A 15,620-nucleotide genomic window follows, 5' to 3' on the forward strand; every position below is an offset into this window, starting at 1 on the left:
TTCCTCAAATTCAACTATGAAAACTTTGATTTTAAAGAATAAATAATGCAGATGTGCATTTCTGTTTATTGTCCTAATTCAAGTTCTTTTTATTTGGCTGTTTCTCATTATGGCATATTACAATAAAGTGTATGGTTGAACTTTTTGCCGAGTTGTTTTTAATAAACAGAGTCCCAAATATATCTTTAATGTTTTTAAACCTGATGTCAGAATTTGAGCCAAAAATCGATATTAGCCGTGAGATCTAATATGAGGGAGAGAAACTAAACAGAATATAGAATTTACTTCTGCAGGAGCATCTGAGTAAAGTTCTAAAGAAAGAACAGGAGCAGCTTTAATGTCACTGGAGCTTCACCTTCGCTCTGTCCTGTTCAACCAGAGTGTGTCTGTCCTCCTCTGAGTGCAGCACAGGAAGCTCCACAAGTATTGTCTTCAAATGTCAACGTCCCACTTTGTCCCAAGTGGAAACAAAAAATAATAACTGCCAGAAAAACCTGTATGAAAAGTGCACCTGAATGCATCTTTGTGTGTGTGTTTGTGTGTGTATGTTTGTGTGCGGTTGTGCGATACATGATACTCCCACATGACAAAGCAGATTTTTTACCAACACATTTATTACAGTGACAATTTTCAATCTGGTTCACATTCATAAAGACAACAAATTAAAATAAACGTAAACTAAAATGTCAGCAAAGGCTTTTTCCTCTGAAACACTGGACTGAAGTCACATGATGCTCCTACACTCTCCTGGATGGGGACTGAACCTGGATCAGCTGATTATTACATTAACTGTTTATCTATCTCTGAGCCCAGTGTTGTGTCTGTTCACCAAGGAGCTGGGAGATGTGAAGTCACGAGAGGATTCAGGACCATAACCGACTTTAAGGTACTAGAACAAAGCTGGTTTCAGACATGGACTCTGGGAAACTGGGTGTGGCCATTCTCCTGAGTCCAGGACATTCAGGCGAGGGGCGGAGCCTATTTAGATTATGCAGGAAGCACAACATGATGTTAAAAGTCCACTGAGGAAATCATGTGTTCAGTCGACAGGCGTCAGGACTTTATCGTCCAAAACTCTCTTTTGTCTCTGTCTTTTCAAATTACCGTCTTCTTGTACAACTCCAATTTTTCCTCTTGAGATATTTGAATTCTTATGAATCTTCCAGATATTTTCCTGCCTTATTCTCAGAAGAACTCACTCAGGCATCTTCTGGACATTTTACTCTAGAAAAGTTCTGGAAAATATCTGGAGCCACTTGGATATTTGGACGTTGGACATTCGACCCCTCTGGGAAATTTCAGTTAAATGTTGGTGCTCGACTGAAAGCAGCTTCTGATGGCTTTGTTTTCCTGAGACTGAAATCCACCCCCACTTCATCAAGCAGTGTTTTCAACATCAAGATACAGAAATAAGTCAAATACATTCATTATAATGTTGGAATGTTTTGTAATAAAACCCACTTTCTACTCATGTGGAACAAAAATGGTGTAAAGCGTCGGTGAGAAGCTGAAACTCTCCCGGCTCGGAGCTTTGGAGCCGAGCGGAGCCGACACTGGATGAATCTGCAACAGAGCAACAATTGTACTGGGGGTAAAAAAAAGAAGAAGCTAAAAAGCAAAGAGCGCAGTGAGAAGCCTGTTTCTGGAAAGAGACCCTCCCGGTGGAGATGCTCCTCCCTCACTGCAGAGGAGCCACCGTCCTAATGAGTAGGTGGAAGAGCAGAAGGTGTCTGGGAAGGAGGTGCAGCTCCCACGGCGGGGAGGGAGGAGAAGTGGAAGAGACGCTCCTCACATGCTAATCATGTCCTGGGCTATAAAAAAAAACACACATCAGAAATTAGGCTGATGATTGTGGAGGCTCCACCTGGTTCCACCTCAACCGGGTAAGATCTCCCTAAGTGCTGCCGGACTCATAAAGACTAAATCAAGAGACATTTATAATATTGACCCCTTGGAACAGAAAGAGATGAAGAACATCTATAAACAATGAACGATAGAAAGAAGAAGCAGGTCCAGATAACCGAGAAGGGGAATGTAGGTGAAGAAGTGATTCTGGAAGTTTCTGGTGGAGCCAAAACGATTAAAGATCGAGGGACAGGATCTAAGTTCAGAAGAGAATGAACGCAGCTGCAGAAAAGTTATTGTCCAAAGTGAACGGGGATAAAATCATCATTGAGGCCTATTCTTCACAATCAGTACTCGCTCTGTTCATTCTCTCTCTCTCTCTCTCTCTCTCTCTCTCTCGCTCTCAGCATCCTGAGATGTCTTTGGTTTTGTTGCGTCGTTGGAAGCGCGTGTCCGTCGGGTCGAATCCCTGCTCGTGGGCCCCGAACAGAGCCCAGCCGGGGGTCTTAGCGGTGTAATCCAAGGCCGAGAAGCTCCGCTGGCCCCCGCTCTCCTCGTGGGCCCGGACTAACTCCTGGAAACGCTCATAGTCGATCCACGTCCACCACTCGCCGGCCACCTTGAACTGGAAGCACATGGGAAAAGGAGAAACACTTAATAAAGAAACCTGGGATTCATTTAAAAACCTTGTTTTGTAACCAAATGAAAGCAAATGTTATTTTTAGAAACTACAAAGAATCCGATTGGATGTTTTAATAATGAAACACAAAACCAAAGATACAACAGACGGCCTTCAGATTAAGTATTTTCAGTGCTTATTTGAGATTAATGGATATTTTGGTCTGCAATGTGAGCTACCACAAATATAAGTTTTGTATCTGAAGCCTGAAAAAGAAAAATAGATCATTACCTGAATCTTTAGATCGCACACGGTTATTAAACTCTGAGTTTACAGAATATTAAAAAATGTATTTGGATCCACATCAAGTTTCAAAAACAGATAATTATCTTTCTTGTAAGCACGTCTGATGTTAAGATCCATGAATCCTCCATCCATCATTTATAACACTTATCGTTCTGAGGGGTTACGAAGGACTGGAGCCAATCACAGACACGACAGACAAGAGACAAACACCTACAGACAATTTACATTTGCCTATTAACACAACCTGATCTCTGTGTTGTGACTCTAGAAACCAGAGAACGTGGAGAAGATGCAAACATTTAGAAAGAACCCGGCCGAGCGGGATTCAAACCAGGAACCTTCTCTCAGTGAGGCGATCCACATCTGCCACTCGCTGTTACTTTAGCCTTTTCTTTTTTAAACCAGCTCCACCTCCTCCCTTCTTCTCCTTTATCAATCCCTGCTTCTTACTCCTTCACCCGATTCGCCATCCATCATAGTAGAGAGAAGACAGGAGGGAGACAAATGGACAGAAGGAGAGCGGGCAGCAGGAAACTGTGTGTGTGTGTGTGTGTGTGTGTGTGTGTGTGTGTGTGTGTGTGTGTTTGATCAAGAAACACTAACGAGCACAGAGAGAGAGAAAGAGCTTGTGTGCTTGACAGTGAGGAAGACGCCTCCAACACCGTCCTGCTCCTCTAATGCTGCTCCTTCTCCAAACCAGTGCAGGAGGTGAAGAGTGGGACCTCTGCCTCCCCAGTACTCCCAGCTCTGCAGCAGATACAACACTGTGTTCCCCCCCGGTGTCTGCTGGGAAATACTGGGACGAAACCAGAGAGAGAGCCGAGCAGCGAGCGAGTTACACACACAACAACACAACGCGTCCTCTGAATGTTTACTTTTGTTCACGTGCAACAAAAGCTTGATGTTTAAATGCTCCTCGATATCTGGAGCTCCCTCTTGGGAAATGTTTGGAAGCAGAAGCCCGTCACTGGGGACGAGTGTCGTGCTTTTAGCTTTCAGACTTTAAAAAGCTCTTTCAGGTTCAAGGCAGCTTTGGCCCCGACCCCCCCCGACCCCCTCATGTTCACATTACATTCTGAGAAATGACTCAAAATGACAAAATGTTCTGACTCACATTAACTCGCCCAGTTAAAGACTTTGCACCGGGGGAGTAACGGCACCGAGCGTTTGAATGTCGGCCTGCGTCGGCCTCGGCCATTAGAGAGAAGCTTCCCACTGCATTGCTAATGAGGCCTGAGAAGAGGCAGATTAAAGCAGCATCTACCGGGAGTTAATGTCTCTGGTAATGAGAGGGGCTAATATTTGCTCAGGCAGCATCTCTGCAAACAGCTTCAGTCTCGGAGCAACAAAGCAGAGCTGTTCTGTGCAGGGAACAAGGCGGCCATGTTGTTTCCACTCACAGGGACTTTGTGAGGATCAGTGAGGATGATGAGGATCAGGAGGATGCTGAGGATCAGTGAGGATGATGAGGATCAGGAGGATGTTGAGGATCAGGAGGATGTTGAGGATCAGTGAGGATGTTGAGGATCAGTGAGGATGTTGAGGATCAGTGAGGATGTTGAGGATCAGTGAGGATGATGAGGATCAGGAGGACGTTGAGGATCAGGAGGATGCTGAGGATCAGGAGGATGTTGAGGATCAGTGAGGATGATGAGGATCAGGAGGATGTTGAGGATCAGTGAGGATGTTGAGGATCAGTGAGGATGTTGAGGATCAGTGAGGATGTTGAGGATCAGGAGGATGTTGAGGATCAGGAGGATGTTGTGGATCAGTGAGGATGCTGAGGATCAGGAGGATGTTGAGGATCAGGAGGATGCTGAGGATCAGGAGGATGTTGAGGATCAGTGAGGATGATGAGGATCAGGAGGATGTTGAGGATCAGGAGGATGCTGAGGATGAGGAGGATGATGAGGATCAGGAGGATGTTGAGGATCAGGAGGATGTTGAGGATCAGGAGGATGCTGAGGATGAGGAGGATGCTGAGGATCAGGAGGATGCTGAGGATCAGTGAGGATGATGAGGATCAGGAGGATGCTGAGGATCAGGAGGATGCTGAGGATCAGTGAGGATGTTGAGGATCAGGAGGATGTTGAGGAGCAGGAGGATATTGAGGATCAGGAGGATGCTGAGGATCAGGAGGATGTTGAGGATCAGTGAGGATGTTGAGGATCAGTGAGGATGTTGAGGATCAGTGAGGATGTTGAGGATCAGGAGGATGCTGAGGATCAGGAGGATGCTGAGGATCAGGAGGATGTTGAGATCAGGAGGATGTTGAGGATCAGTGAGTATGTTGAGGATCAGGAGGATGTTGAGGATCAGTGAGTATGTTGAGGATCAGGAGGATGTTGAGGATCAGGAGGATGCTGAGGATCAGGAGGATGTTGAGGATCAGTGAGGATGATGAGGATCAGGAGGATGTTGAGGATCAGGAGGATGTTGAGGATCAGTGAGGATGTTGAGGATCAGTGAGGATGTTGAGGATCAGGAGGATGTTGAGGATCAGTGAGGATGCTGAGGATCAGGAGGATGTTGAGGATCAGGAGGATGCTGAGGATCAGGAGGATGTTGAGGATCAGGAGGATGCTGAGGATGAGGAGGATGCTGAGGATGAGGAGGATGCTGAGGATCAGGAGGATGATGAGGATCAGTGAGGATGATGAGGATCAGTGAGGATGTTGAGGATCAGGAGGATGCTGGGGATCAGGAGGATGTTGAGGATCAGGAGGATGTTGAGGATCAGTGAGGATGATGAGGATCAGGAGGATGATGAGGATCAGGAGGATGCTGAGGATGAGGAGGATGCTGAGGATCAGGAGGATGATGAGGATCAGTGAGGATGATGAGGATCAGTGAGGATGTTGAGGATCAGGAGGATGCTGAGGATCAGGAGGATGTTGAGGATCAGGAGGATGTTGAGGATCAGTGAGGATGATGAGGATCAGGAGGATGATGAGGATCAGGAGGATGCTGAGGATGAGGAGGATGCTGAGAATCAGGAGGATGTTGAGGATCAGTGAGGATGATGAGGATCAGGAGGATGATGAGGATCAGGAGGATGATGAGGATGAGGAGGATGCTGAGAATCAGGAGGATGTTGAGGATCAGTGAGGATGATGAGGATCAGGAGGATGTTGAGGATCAGTGAGGATGATGAGGATCAGGAGGATGCTGAGGGCAGCGTCTTCCAGCGAGCGCCACGGGGGGGGGGGGGGCGCTCATGTCGAGGCAAACGACAAAGAGCTGAACCCGACTTTCACACGGGTCTCCTGTGTTTTCTTTAATGAAAAATAAGCGTCTGGAAGGGAGATGATTCTAAACATAGTGTGTTCTGTTTCTGTTTAGTCAGTCAAATATCACCGCTCACTGTGTTAGGGGAATAATTTGATTGCTTATAGCATATTGGAATGTTCATTATCTTCCAGGTCAGTGTCGTCTTCTCATGTTTGGGCCTGGAGACGGATTTGTGTTAGAGGACGAGAGAGGAAAGACTTTCAGGTCGACTGGTGGACGTGAACCAGGAGAAACTTGTGAGAACACAGCAGGGAAACTCCCAGTGAGCGAGTTGATGATGTCCTCAACAAGTATATCAGAATGTAAAATGTTCCCGTCAGTCTCCCAGTCTGTCAGTGTGGATGCTGGATTGTGTTTGTAAACTACAGACAGACAGTCAGTGTGTGTCTGTGCCCCGGCTCAGCTGACAGCCGAACATCTGCAGCAGCACAGCAGGAGGCTAAGAGACACCGCTTGGCTCCTCACAGCGATCTGAGAGTCAGGGAGCTTTGTGTCTTAATTGTGTAGATTCTGGTTTTGTTTTCCTCACACAGTCGTTTGACAGAAAGAGAAGCGAGAGAAACAGAAGTGGACGGAAACTGAGAGGAGAGATGAAAGTGGTGAGGGGTGAGAAAAGCAAAGATGCAGAGAAGAGAGAGAAATGACTATGAATGGGAGGATCCCAGAGAAACTAATGATGATGTGTCAGTGTGGAGAGGATGTACACACACACAGACACACACACAAACACACACACACACACACACACACACACACACAGCTTCGATGCCTTTAAAGGACTACATCAAACACTGATCTCATCCATCTGGAGCTGAGATCCGAGGACTGTGATGTGTCTCACACTCGGCTGTTATGCAAGTTAAGACCTGGAGGACACTCGTCCTGCTGCGGAGACACTGAAGACACTTAACAAAATAACATCAGGCTTCAGAGGTTCTCAGAAGGAACCTCAAAATGCCTCCAGCTCCAGAACTCTGCTGGATTATTGATGTCCGCCTGAAGACACGCACGCCTCTGTACACATTTAAACATTTAAACAGGCTCATCCTCAACGCTCCAGTTTGTGATTACGCTTTAATTTCCCTGTTAACTTTTACCCTCGACCTCATTTCCATCATATTTTAATAGTGAAGTTCTTCTCTAGTTGTGATACATAAATTCAGATGATTCCAAGTACTAACTTTAAACCTGTACTTGAGAGTAAGTGGTAAGTGTTAACTAGTTACTAGGACTGCCACACACCCTCCCTCCTTTTACTACTGTATTATCCTGCCTATAGTGTATTCATATTTATATATATTTATCTTGCTCATAGTGTATTCATCGTTCTTATACCATACAATACCTCTTAATATTGTAATATTCCATATACATTTCTTATTTATTTACATATTCACTTTAAATATGCACAATACTCTGCACTTTTACTGCCTGGTTTGCACTTCTGGTTAGATGCTAAACTGCATTTCGTTGCATAATTACTTTTACTGTGCAATGACAATAAAGTTGAATCTAATCTAATCATAACTAGAGAAGATCTCACTTTTCTTTTCTGTTTGAAAATGTAATAGAATTGTTAAAAAAATGTGGATCAATCAAATTCAGGAGCAAGAACAATAAATACAATGATTACAAAAGAATACACGTTAATCACACATGTATGTTCATGTGTTTACGTTTCTGACAAGTTTGGGTTTACTTTGTTATTTGAAGGTTTAAAAACAGGGTTAAAGCTGTGTATCGATGGGACCTGGATATCCTGGAACCCCCCCCCCCCCCCCCTGTTACTGAACAATGGCAGCGTGCACATCTGGGATATTGCTACTTCATTTCTGGACAGTGGGAGGAAGTTGTGACTTGTCGTCCATCTTTGTTTTCAGTCCATGATTCATAGTCACTACAGCTCAGGTTTTATATCTTGCTTTAAGTTTTAAGGGGGTTTAACTCAGCGTCTTCAACAATGAAGACATTTTACTTTATGAACTTGAATTAAGACCAGATCTGATGCGTGTACTTCATCACACAAAACACAATAATGCCCTGATAACATGTATATTAATATTTCCATTTTGGAAAGAGAGAAACATTTGAAAAGGTTTTAATTTGAGGTAAAGTGTGTGTGTGTGTGTTTGAATCTATTTCATCTTTAAAAAAATCTTCACAGGTTCCTAGAAAGCCTGAGCAGACGAGTGTGTGAGTGCAGAACGCTGTTCATCCTCCTCACGGTGCCTCAGCTCCAGATATCAGTTAACAGGCAGATAGATCCCGCCTCAGAGCACCGAGCACTAATACTGCAATCTGTGTGAGCGCGTGCAGGAAGTGGAGAGGGATGGGAAGAGAGTGTGTGTGTGTCTGTGTGTGTGTGTGTGTGTGAGTGTATTAAGAAACACTGACAGTTGTAGGCGAGAAGGTGCAAATAATTGGTCTAATGTATCTAAAGCAGTCACACTAATGGCCACATCTATATCCGTGAAGGTGAGAGAATGATGATAATGGAAAGAGAGAGGGTGGGGGGTGGGGGGGGGCGAGGAGATATAAAGAAGGTGTAAAACCACTTCAGTGAAATAATGATGTGTCCTAGAGAGAAAAGAGAGAACTTAAGTCTTTCTAACAGCTTGTTGTCTCCTGGGACTTAGTGTGTGTGTGTGTGTGTGTGTGTGTGTGTGTGTGTGTGTGTGTGTGTGTGTGTGTGTGTCATCAACAGAAAGGTACTGATAGAGATGATGAAGATGATCATTGCATTAATGTACGTGAGTTTATCTTAATAGTGTACATCTCTGCTGCAGCTCTGTAAGACTAGTTGAGGATAGCAGCATGCTAACCTAACCCTAACCAGCACCAGACACCACGTCCAGTCATTTCTTCTGCAGGTTATTCAGTCGACTGACAAACCGAGACAGTCGGTGCCTCCAGCTACGCTGCTGGCCCGGCTATAAATACATTTCCTTTTATAGAAGTTCCCCTTAAATGTTGGACATTTCCTATTTCCAGCCAGAACCAAATTAATTTAAGCCTGAGTTAATATTGCCAACATGAAGAGGAATCATTATCTTTAAAAACTGTATTTATTTCCTGTTATCAATCCAAATAAAGCTCCAGCATAAAGAGGTAAACACAACCGTAAACTGCTCTTTGAAAACAAACAACCATTAAATAAAATCAAGACCAGTTAGCTTGGGTGATAAAACACGAGGTGGATGATCTGTGTGTGTGTCTGTGTTTGTAAACGAGTAAATGTGAATGAGTGTGTGTGTGTGTGTGTGTGATGTGTTCTGCCAGTGAGAGTCAAGACAGCAATTAATCATCATTTGTTAATCGTTGACGGACAGAGCCCCCCCGACTGACTGAGGCATTGTGGGGCAGCGAGCGTCTGCCAGAGCAAACAGCTCTGATTCATATTTGGAAAAGAGGGCAGACAGGAGAATTGATTATCTAAATAACACAAAAAGACAAAATCAAAACACAAATTTAACTTTATGAGCCGTTTAAGAAGATAAAGCACGTGTGTGTGTTAGAAATGTTAACGAGCTGCACTTAATGAATATCCTTCAGACTGAGGCTCCTACTGAACACACAAGCATCTACACTCTGTTGTACACTAGGAGTTTGACACTAAAGGTATTTAGGTGTACTGATAAAGTAGTATTAGAAAGTTTAAAAAATCAATAACTTGTTTTAAAAACAAATTATTCTGTCTAAACTAATAAATAGAGGAAAAAAAACACTTTATTTCTTTATCACCATTTCAAAGACGACAACATCAAATTGCTTGTTTTGTCAGATCAACAGTCAAAAGCTCAAACTTACTAACACAGGGACTAAGAAACATTCTGACCGTCACATCTGAGAAGCTGGAACCAAGAACATCTTGGCACATATTTGACAAATAAGATGCAACATGTAAAACCCAGCAGAGCAGCAAGCAGTGATCCTTCCACTACCAGGTCTGAGCGAGCTAACAGGATAAAACCAGGTTTGATCCATTTACAAGCTCAAATGTAGTGTTAGTTGTGTTTGAGTGTTTTCATGTGTGAGTTCACCTCAAGTGTTCTTACCTTGGTGTGTGCGATCAGCAGACAGTTGGAGTGCTCGTGCTCACAGGCGATCTCGTAATGGGGCAGCATGTCAACGAGCTGCTGGACGAAGGCCACCACCTCCTGGTGCCAGGGCACGTTGGCCATGGTCAGGGTGCTGGCAGAGCTCTCCCCACAGTACGTCACGCCCTGGACACACACAACACACCGTGAGGAACTATGGACAGGGTTCATACACATTTTGACCAGTGGATTTCCATAACTTTTCAATAACTTTAAACCAAGTTTCCATGACCGAACATTTTGTGAAATCTCGATGTGTACGCGTAAAAGTGACAAACTTTAGTATTTAAACTAACAATGAGAATTCCAAGGCATACAGTTTACCTTCAATGACACAAACCCAAGTATGCCCTCTTATATTTTGAGCGTATTTCTTTAAAAGCATATGAATTATTTAAAACCCTGTGTAAATGAACGACATGAAAATATGAATATAACAAATTTCCATGACTTTTCCAAAACCTTTGGGATTACGTTATTTCCATGACTTTTCCAGGCCTGGAAAAACACATTTTAAAATCCCATGACTTTTCCAGGTTTTCCATGACGGTAGGAAGGGGGGATGAATAAGGAGATGAAAAGTAGAAGTGAGTCTGTAAAGAGGTCTTTAGGTGAAGAGGTATTCTATTCAGTCTGGTTCGTATCGATGACAAAAAGGCTTCATAAACTGACAATTATCATTATCGGCAGTTTATTTTCTGAGCTGACACATAATCTCAGACTCGACCGCTGAGAGAACTGGAGGAGGAAGTGAAACACCATCTGGACACGGCCACGGAAATCAATCAAAATAGCAGCTGAACGCCGGTTGTTCTCTGATCAATACTGAACGATCTGTGCTGTGGTTGCAAGTGACCGGGGGTGGGGGGGGGGGGGGGGGGGGTGACAGCTCCCTCCGGCACGGACAAACTACCGATGAGTCGGGCTGAGAGCAAGAAGGTGTGAGGGAGCCATGAGGAGAGTGCGTCAATAGCCGAGCTCCCGAAACACACAGAGAAAACACTGTGAAGACGGGAGAGAGAGGACTGATCTGGAATCTGCAAGGGGTTTCACTTCAGTGTCTGTTTGAGCTTCAGGATTTAAAAACAGCCTCTCAGAGCCTCGTGCATCTGAGCGATGACATCACACACATCTGATTATCACTCATCTGAAAGGTCATGATGTTAATGTATTTCCTTTCTAATGTCAACATAGAGTATAACCCCCTTAGCCCACAGTTACTTAGAAAGTACTTGGGTTATTAAATGTCCATCACATGAAGAAAAACCCAACTGGCCGTCCTGTAAGTTTTTATTATTATTTAGATTAGCATGAATGTATCATGTGATCAAAAATATAACTTCAATAAGACTTTATTTTTATTGCATTTCTCTCATTTCCCTCTTGTTGTTTACTTGGATGTGATGAAAAAAGCCCCAGGACGTCGCAGAGAAATATTCAAACAAACAATCTCTTGGACTCAGAAAGAAATTATCTGCCGGGGGGGAGATAAAGAAATGAATGTTTCCCCAAAATCCAATAAGCCTAATTTACAACCCATGAAAACACTGGTTCGTCTCAGACGGATTTACCAGCTTTATCCGTGTGCCAAAACATTCTCACAACTCATCTGATTGGCCCTGATATTGCCAGACTGCAGCCGAAGGGGACCTCTGGCTCTGGTGTTGAACTGCAGCCGTCTCTTCAGTAATTTAACCACATATGTCCTGAAGGGCTACTTGTGAATTCCCCTCACAGAGAAACCTGACTCGGCTCTTCACTCTTTCGGGGTCGAGTCTGGAGAAAGAGAACAGGGTGCAGCTCGGGGGTAAAACAGGGCGCTGGGCGGAATTTATGAGGGACCTTGGTATTATCGGGTTTGCCTGGAGGCCCCGCTGAATAAAGATCAACTCTTCAGGCCTCTATAAATCACCGGGAATGGGCCGGGGCAGGAGGAGGAGAAGATCTTTGAGATATATGGAGGGAGCGAGGGCATTGAATCATCGAGGAACTTATGAGAAAGTGGAGGAGATAAAGGGGAAAGGACCTTTCACCTGTTTACAAATAATGCTTCGACTTTTAAGGGGAAATCATAAATGCTGATCCCCAAGGCCCCCCCGCTGTGCGTACATGCCGCTACACCAAATTAATCTCCAGATTTACACCCTTACCGAAATTCTCTCTCTCTCTCTCTCTCTCTCTCTCTCTCTCTCTCTCTCTCTCTCTCTCTCTCTCTCTCTCTCTCTCTCTCTCTCTCTCTCTCTCTCTCTCTCTCTCTCTCTCTCTCTCTCTCTCTCTCTCTCTCTCTCTCTCTCTCTCTCTCTCTCTCTCTCTCTCTCCTCCCTGAGCGAGCGAGGGAACAGAGGCAGGTAGCTGCTACTGACGCTGAGATGATAAATCACACATCGGACGACCATCGGACAGCGGATGGTAAATTGCCCGAGCAGAATGTGTTGCACCACACAAGATGATGGACTAATAATTAATGGGTCAATAGCAAATGTCTTGCTGCTGTCGAGGGAGGACACACACACACACACACACACACACACACACACACACACACACACACACACACACACACACACACACACACACACACACACACACACACACACACACACACACACACACACACACACACACACACACTGTAAAGACAGAGATCGCATTTAGATTAAAAAACCTCTAGTGGCGTGGAGGGGAGATGCGCACACACATTTGCGCACACACCGGGCGGCACTTGCCTGATTACGGCACGTGAGGTGAGTGAGCACGGGTGAGGAAATAAAGGTCCGCGATTTCCGGCCGGGCTATGAAGGGTTTGTGCATTGGAGGACACGATAGCACGCATTGGTATGGTATTTATATTTTGAACTAAGGTGTAGTTTGCACAATGCGTATGTTTCTGGCACTTTTTCCCGTTTGTCATGTCTTCTATGTGACAGCGCATGGGTCGGCGCAGACGTCCTTAGTGACGTCTTGGGCACGTTTGGTGGAGGCGCACATGGTGAAAATGTTTGTATGGAAGACCATCGTTGTTTTACATCATAGTGATATTGTAATTATATAGATTTGTTTATGATATCTAACAGATATTTGGATTTGATTTAAATGTTTGATTAGGCATTTTGATTTATTTGAACTAACTTGATTTAATTTGTCTTTATCAATAGGTTTTCAACCTAATCCTGATCCTAATCCTAAATCCGAATAAGACTACGGAATGTTTGTTGGTCATGTTCAGAAAGATTCATGTTCAATAAAATCAAGGAGAAGGATTTGAGCTGTCCTGCGTCCTCTGTGTAACAGTGCCATTTCAAGTTGGGCAAGCACAATGTTCACCCTTGTGATGGCATATTGACCCATCTCCTCATCTGGATTGTCCCTCCAAAGGAATCGGTGGAGATGCATCTCTCGCTCTTCTAGCCACACTGAATTATACATCTTCCTGATGTCTCCAAGTGCAGCATACACACCTCTTCTGAATCTCAGCAGCACAGCTCTGATCGGGTTTAAAACATCTGGCCCCTTTAGCAGAATATCATTCATGCTCACTCCCCTGCACTTCTGGCTGCTGTTCCACACAAGCCGGACTGGAGTCGTCACTGAGTGAGGGTTTGGCGCCACCAAATGGCTTACATACCACACTGGTCCTGTCCACTTGCTGATGACCTCATTAGTGAGTTTTACGGCTGCGCCCCTCTCAACCATCTCGTGGACCTGGGCTCTGTATGCTGATTTCCACTCTGGCTCCCTCCTTAGTTGTCTTTCTGTTCTCAAGAATGTAGCTTCAACTGCACCTTTGTTGTTGGGGAGCGAGGCAGGATCTTCTGTCCATGGATACTTTGCATCCCAATGCGGCGATGTTGTGTGAGAGTCTCCTTGGACATAGGTGAGTCCTTCTTTTATTATTTCAAGCTCCCTTTCTTCAGCCAGTGTCATTTCCTTTCCTCCTGGTTGGCAGTTTCCACAGCGACATCCTCCACACTTTGGCTCACAGGCTGCTCCGATGCTGTCCCATCTCCACCACTCCAGGAACTCACGGTTTGCAGCAGCTGTAACCGTTTCCTTTGCACTGTCCTTTCGCTGCATACGGGCTGCTTCAGTACTTGGGCTCTCAACTATCTCCTCATACTTGACTGCAGCAGTTCTCATGGAGCGAGCAAAGTGTGTTCTGGACTCATGTGCTGCCACCTCTATCTCCTCGAACAGGTCGGGGTGTGCTCCGCCCACTGTCATTCCCAATGGACTCTCCCACAGGACGAGGTCCCCAACAACTTTAACCCTTTGTGGAGCAAGTCTTCCCTCGCGATGGCTGATGAGCAGATCAATCTTTTCCGGCCTCCTTAATTCCTCAAGCTTCACTTCTGGGAAGAACTTCTGCAACTTTTCCGGCTTGACAACTTTGTGCACCTTGGCAATCTCATCCAGGCCGTAACAGATCAGTTCATGAGCCTTCTCCGCTCCTTTGGGGGTTTTCACTCTGACTCGAAGAAGATATCTTTCCGTGTTCACCTTGATGGTCATTCCGCCTACACCATGCACAACCAGGGTTATTTCTTCACTCCGCAGCCTCAGCCTGTGTGCAGCCTTATGGGTGATATAGTTTGTGTCTGAGGCAAGATCAACAAGAGCTCCAATCTTCTGCCCAGCATTAGCAGTTACCTCCATCAGCATCATAATGACAGGAAGCTCGCACAGGCCACTTTTCTTCAATAGCTGGGACTGGTGGTTCTTCATGCCACCCTCTGTAGCTTTGTTCGTGAATGCCATTCTGCACCTTTCTGCTTGCACTGAGGACAGCTCAGCCAAGAATCCTTCCTGTTCGGCTGTTAGTTTGCTCTTTCTTCTGCCATCTTTCCCACTTCTCTTCTCGTTTCCACTCTTGTTTTCTCCATTGGGGCAAATAAAGTAATGGTGATCTGAGGAGTCTCCCTTCTTACAGTCTTTGTTCCTGCATAGGAAAGTGTCTCTGCAGTATCCATCATCTTCATGACATCCAAGACATTTTCTGCATGCTCCCAGCTTCTTTACAATAGCATTCTTCTCTTGTAGCTTCAGCCCTTTGAACTTTCTACAGAAGAAAATCTTGTCACTGTGCCTTCCATCACCGCAGACAACACACACATCTTCCAGCCCTCCTTTCTTTGTGGTTCTTGTAGAAGCATACTTCTATCTTCTCCACAAACCTTAGCTGGTCAAGTCTCTCTAGGATCTCTTCTTGATTCTTTAGGAACTTCAGGAGCATGTCAAAGTGGTTGTCTGTGGTGACATTATTGCTAGAATTTACCATAAAGGCTAGCCAGTCTCTCTTTACAAAGTCGGGTAACTTGCTCTCAATGGATTTAATGACGAGAGGGTTCTTGATTGCGCCAGAGATTCCCAGCTCTGTGAGGTCTGCTAGGGATTTTTCCACTGCTTGGATCAGGTCGATGACTCTCCTTGGCTGGCTTCCCCTTGCAGGGGGTATTTGCTCCAAC

The 15,620-nt window shown here is 44.9% G+C and overlaps 1 protein-coding gene across 1 annotated transcript in view; it reads right to left on the minus strand.

Annotated features, from left to right (window-relative positions):
* Window positions 1–636: 636 nt before the first annotated feature.
* tyw1 (tRNA-yW synthesizing protein 1 homolog (S. cerevisiae)) overlaps window positions 637–15,620 on the minus strand; it is a 59,712-nt gene continuing 44,728 nt past the window's right edge. The window contains exons 15-16 of the mRNA XM_053422442.1: window positions 10,117–10,284; window positions 637–2,470 (exon numbers count right to left, since the gene is read on the minus strand). Of these exons, the coding sequence (XP_053278417.1) occupies window positions 2,249–2,470; window positions 10,117–10,284 (390 nt within the window). The 3' untranslated portion in view covers window positions 637–2,248. The remainder of the gene's footprint in view (window positions 2,471–10,116; window positions 10,285–15,620) is intronic.

This window comes from Pleuronectes platessa, chromosome 5, assembly GCF_947347685.1.
Source record: "Pleuronectes platessa chromosome 5, fPlePla1.1, whole genome shotgun sequence".
NCBI lineage: Eukaryota > Metazoa > Chordata > Actinopteri > Pleuronectiformes > Pleuronectidae > Pleuronectes > Pleuronectes platessa.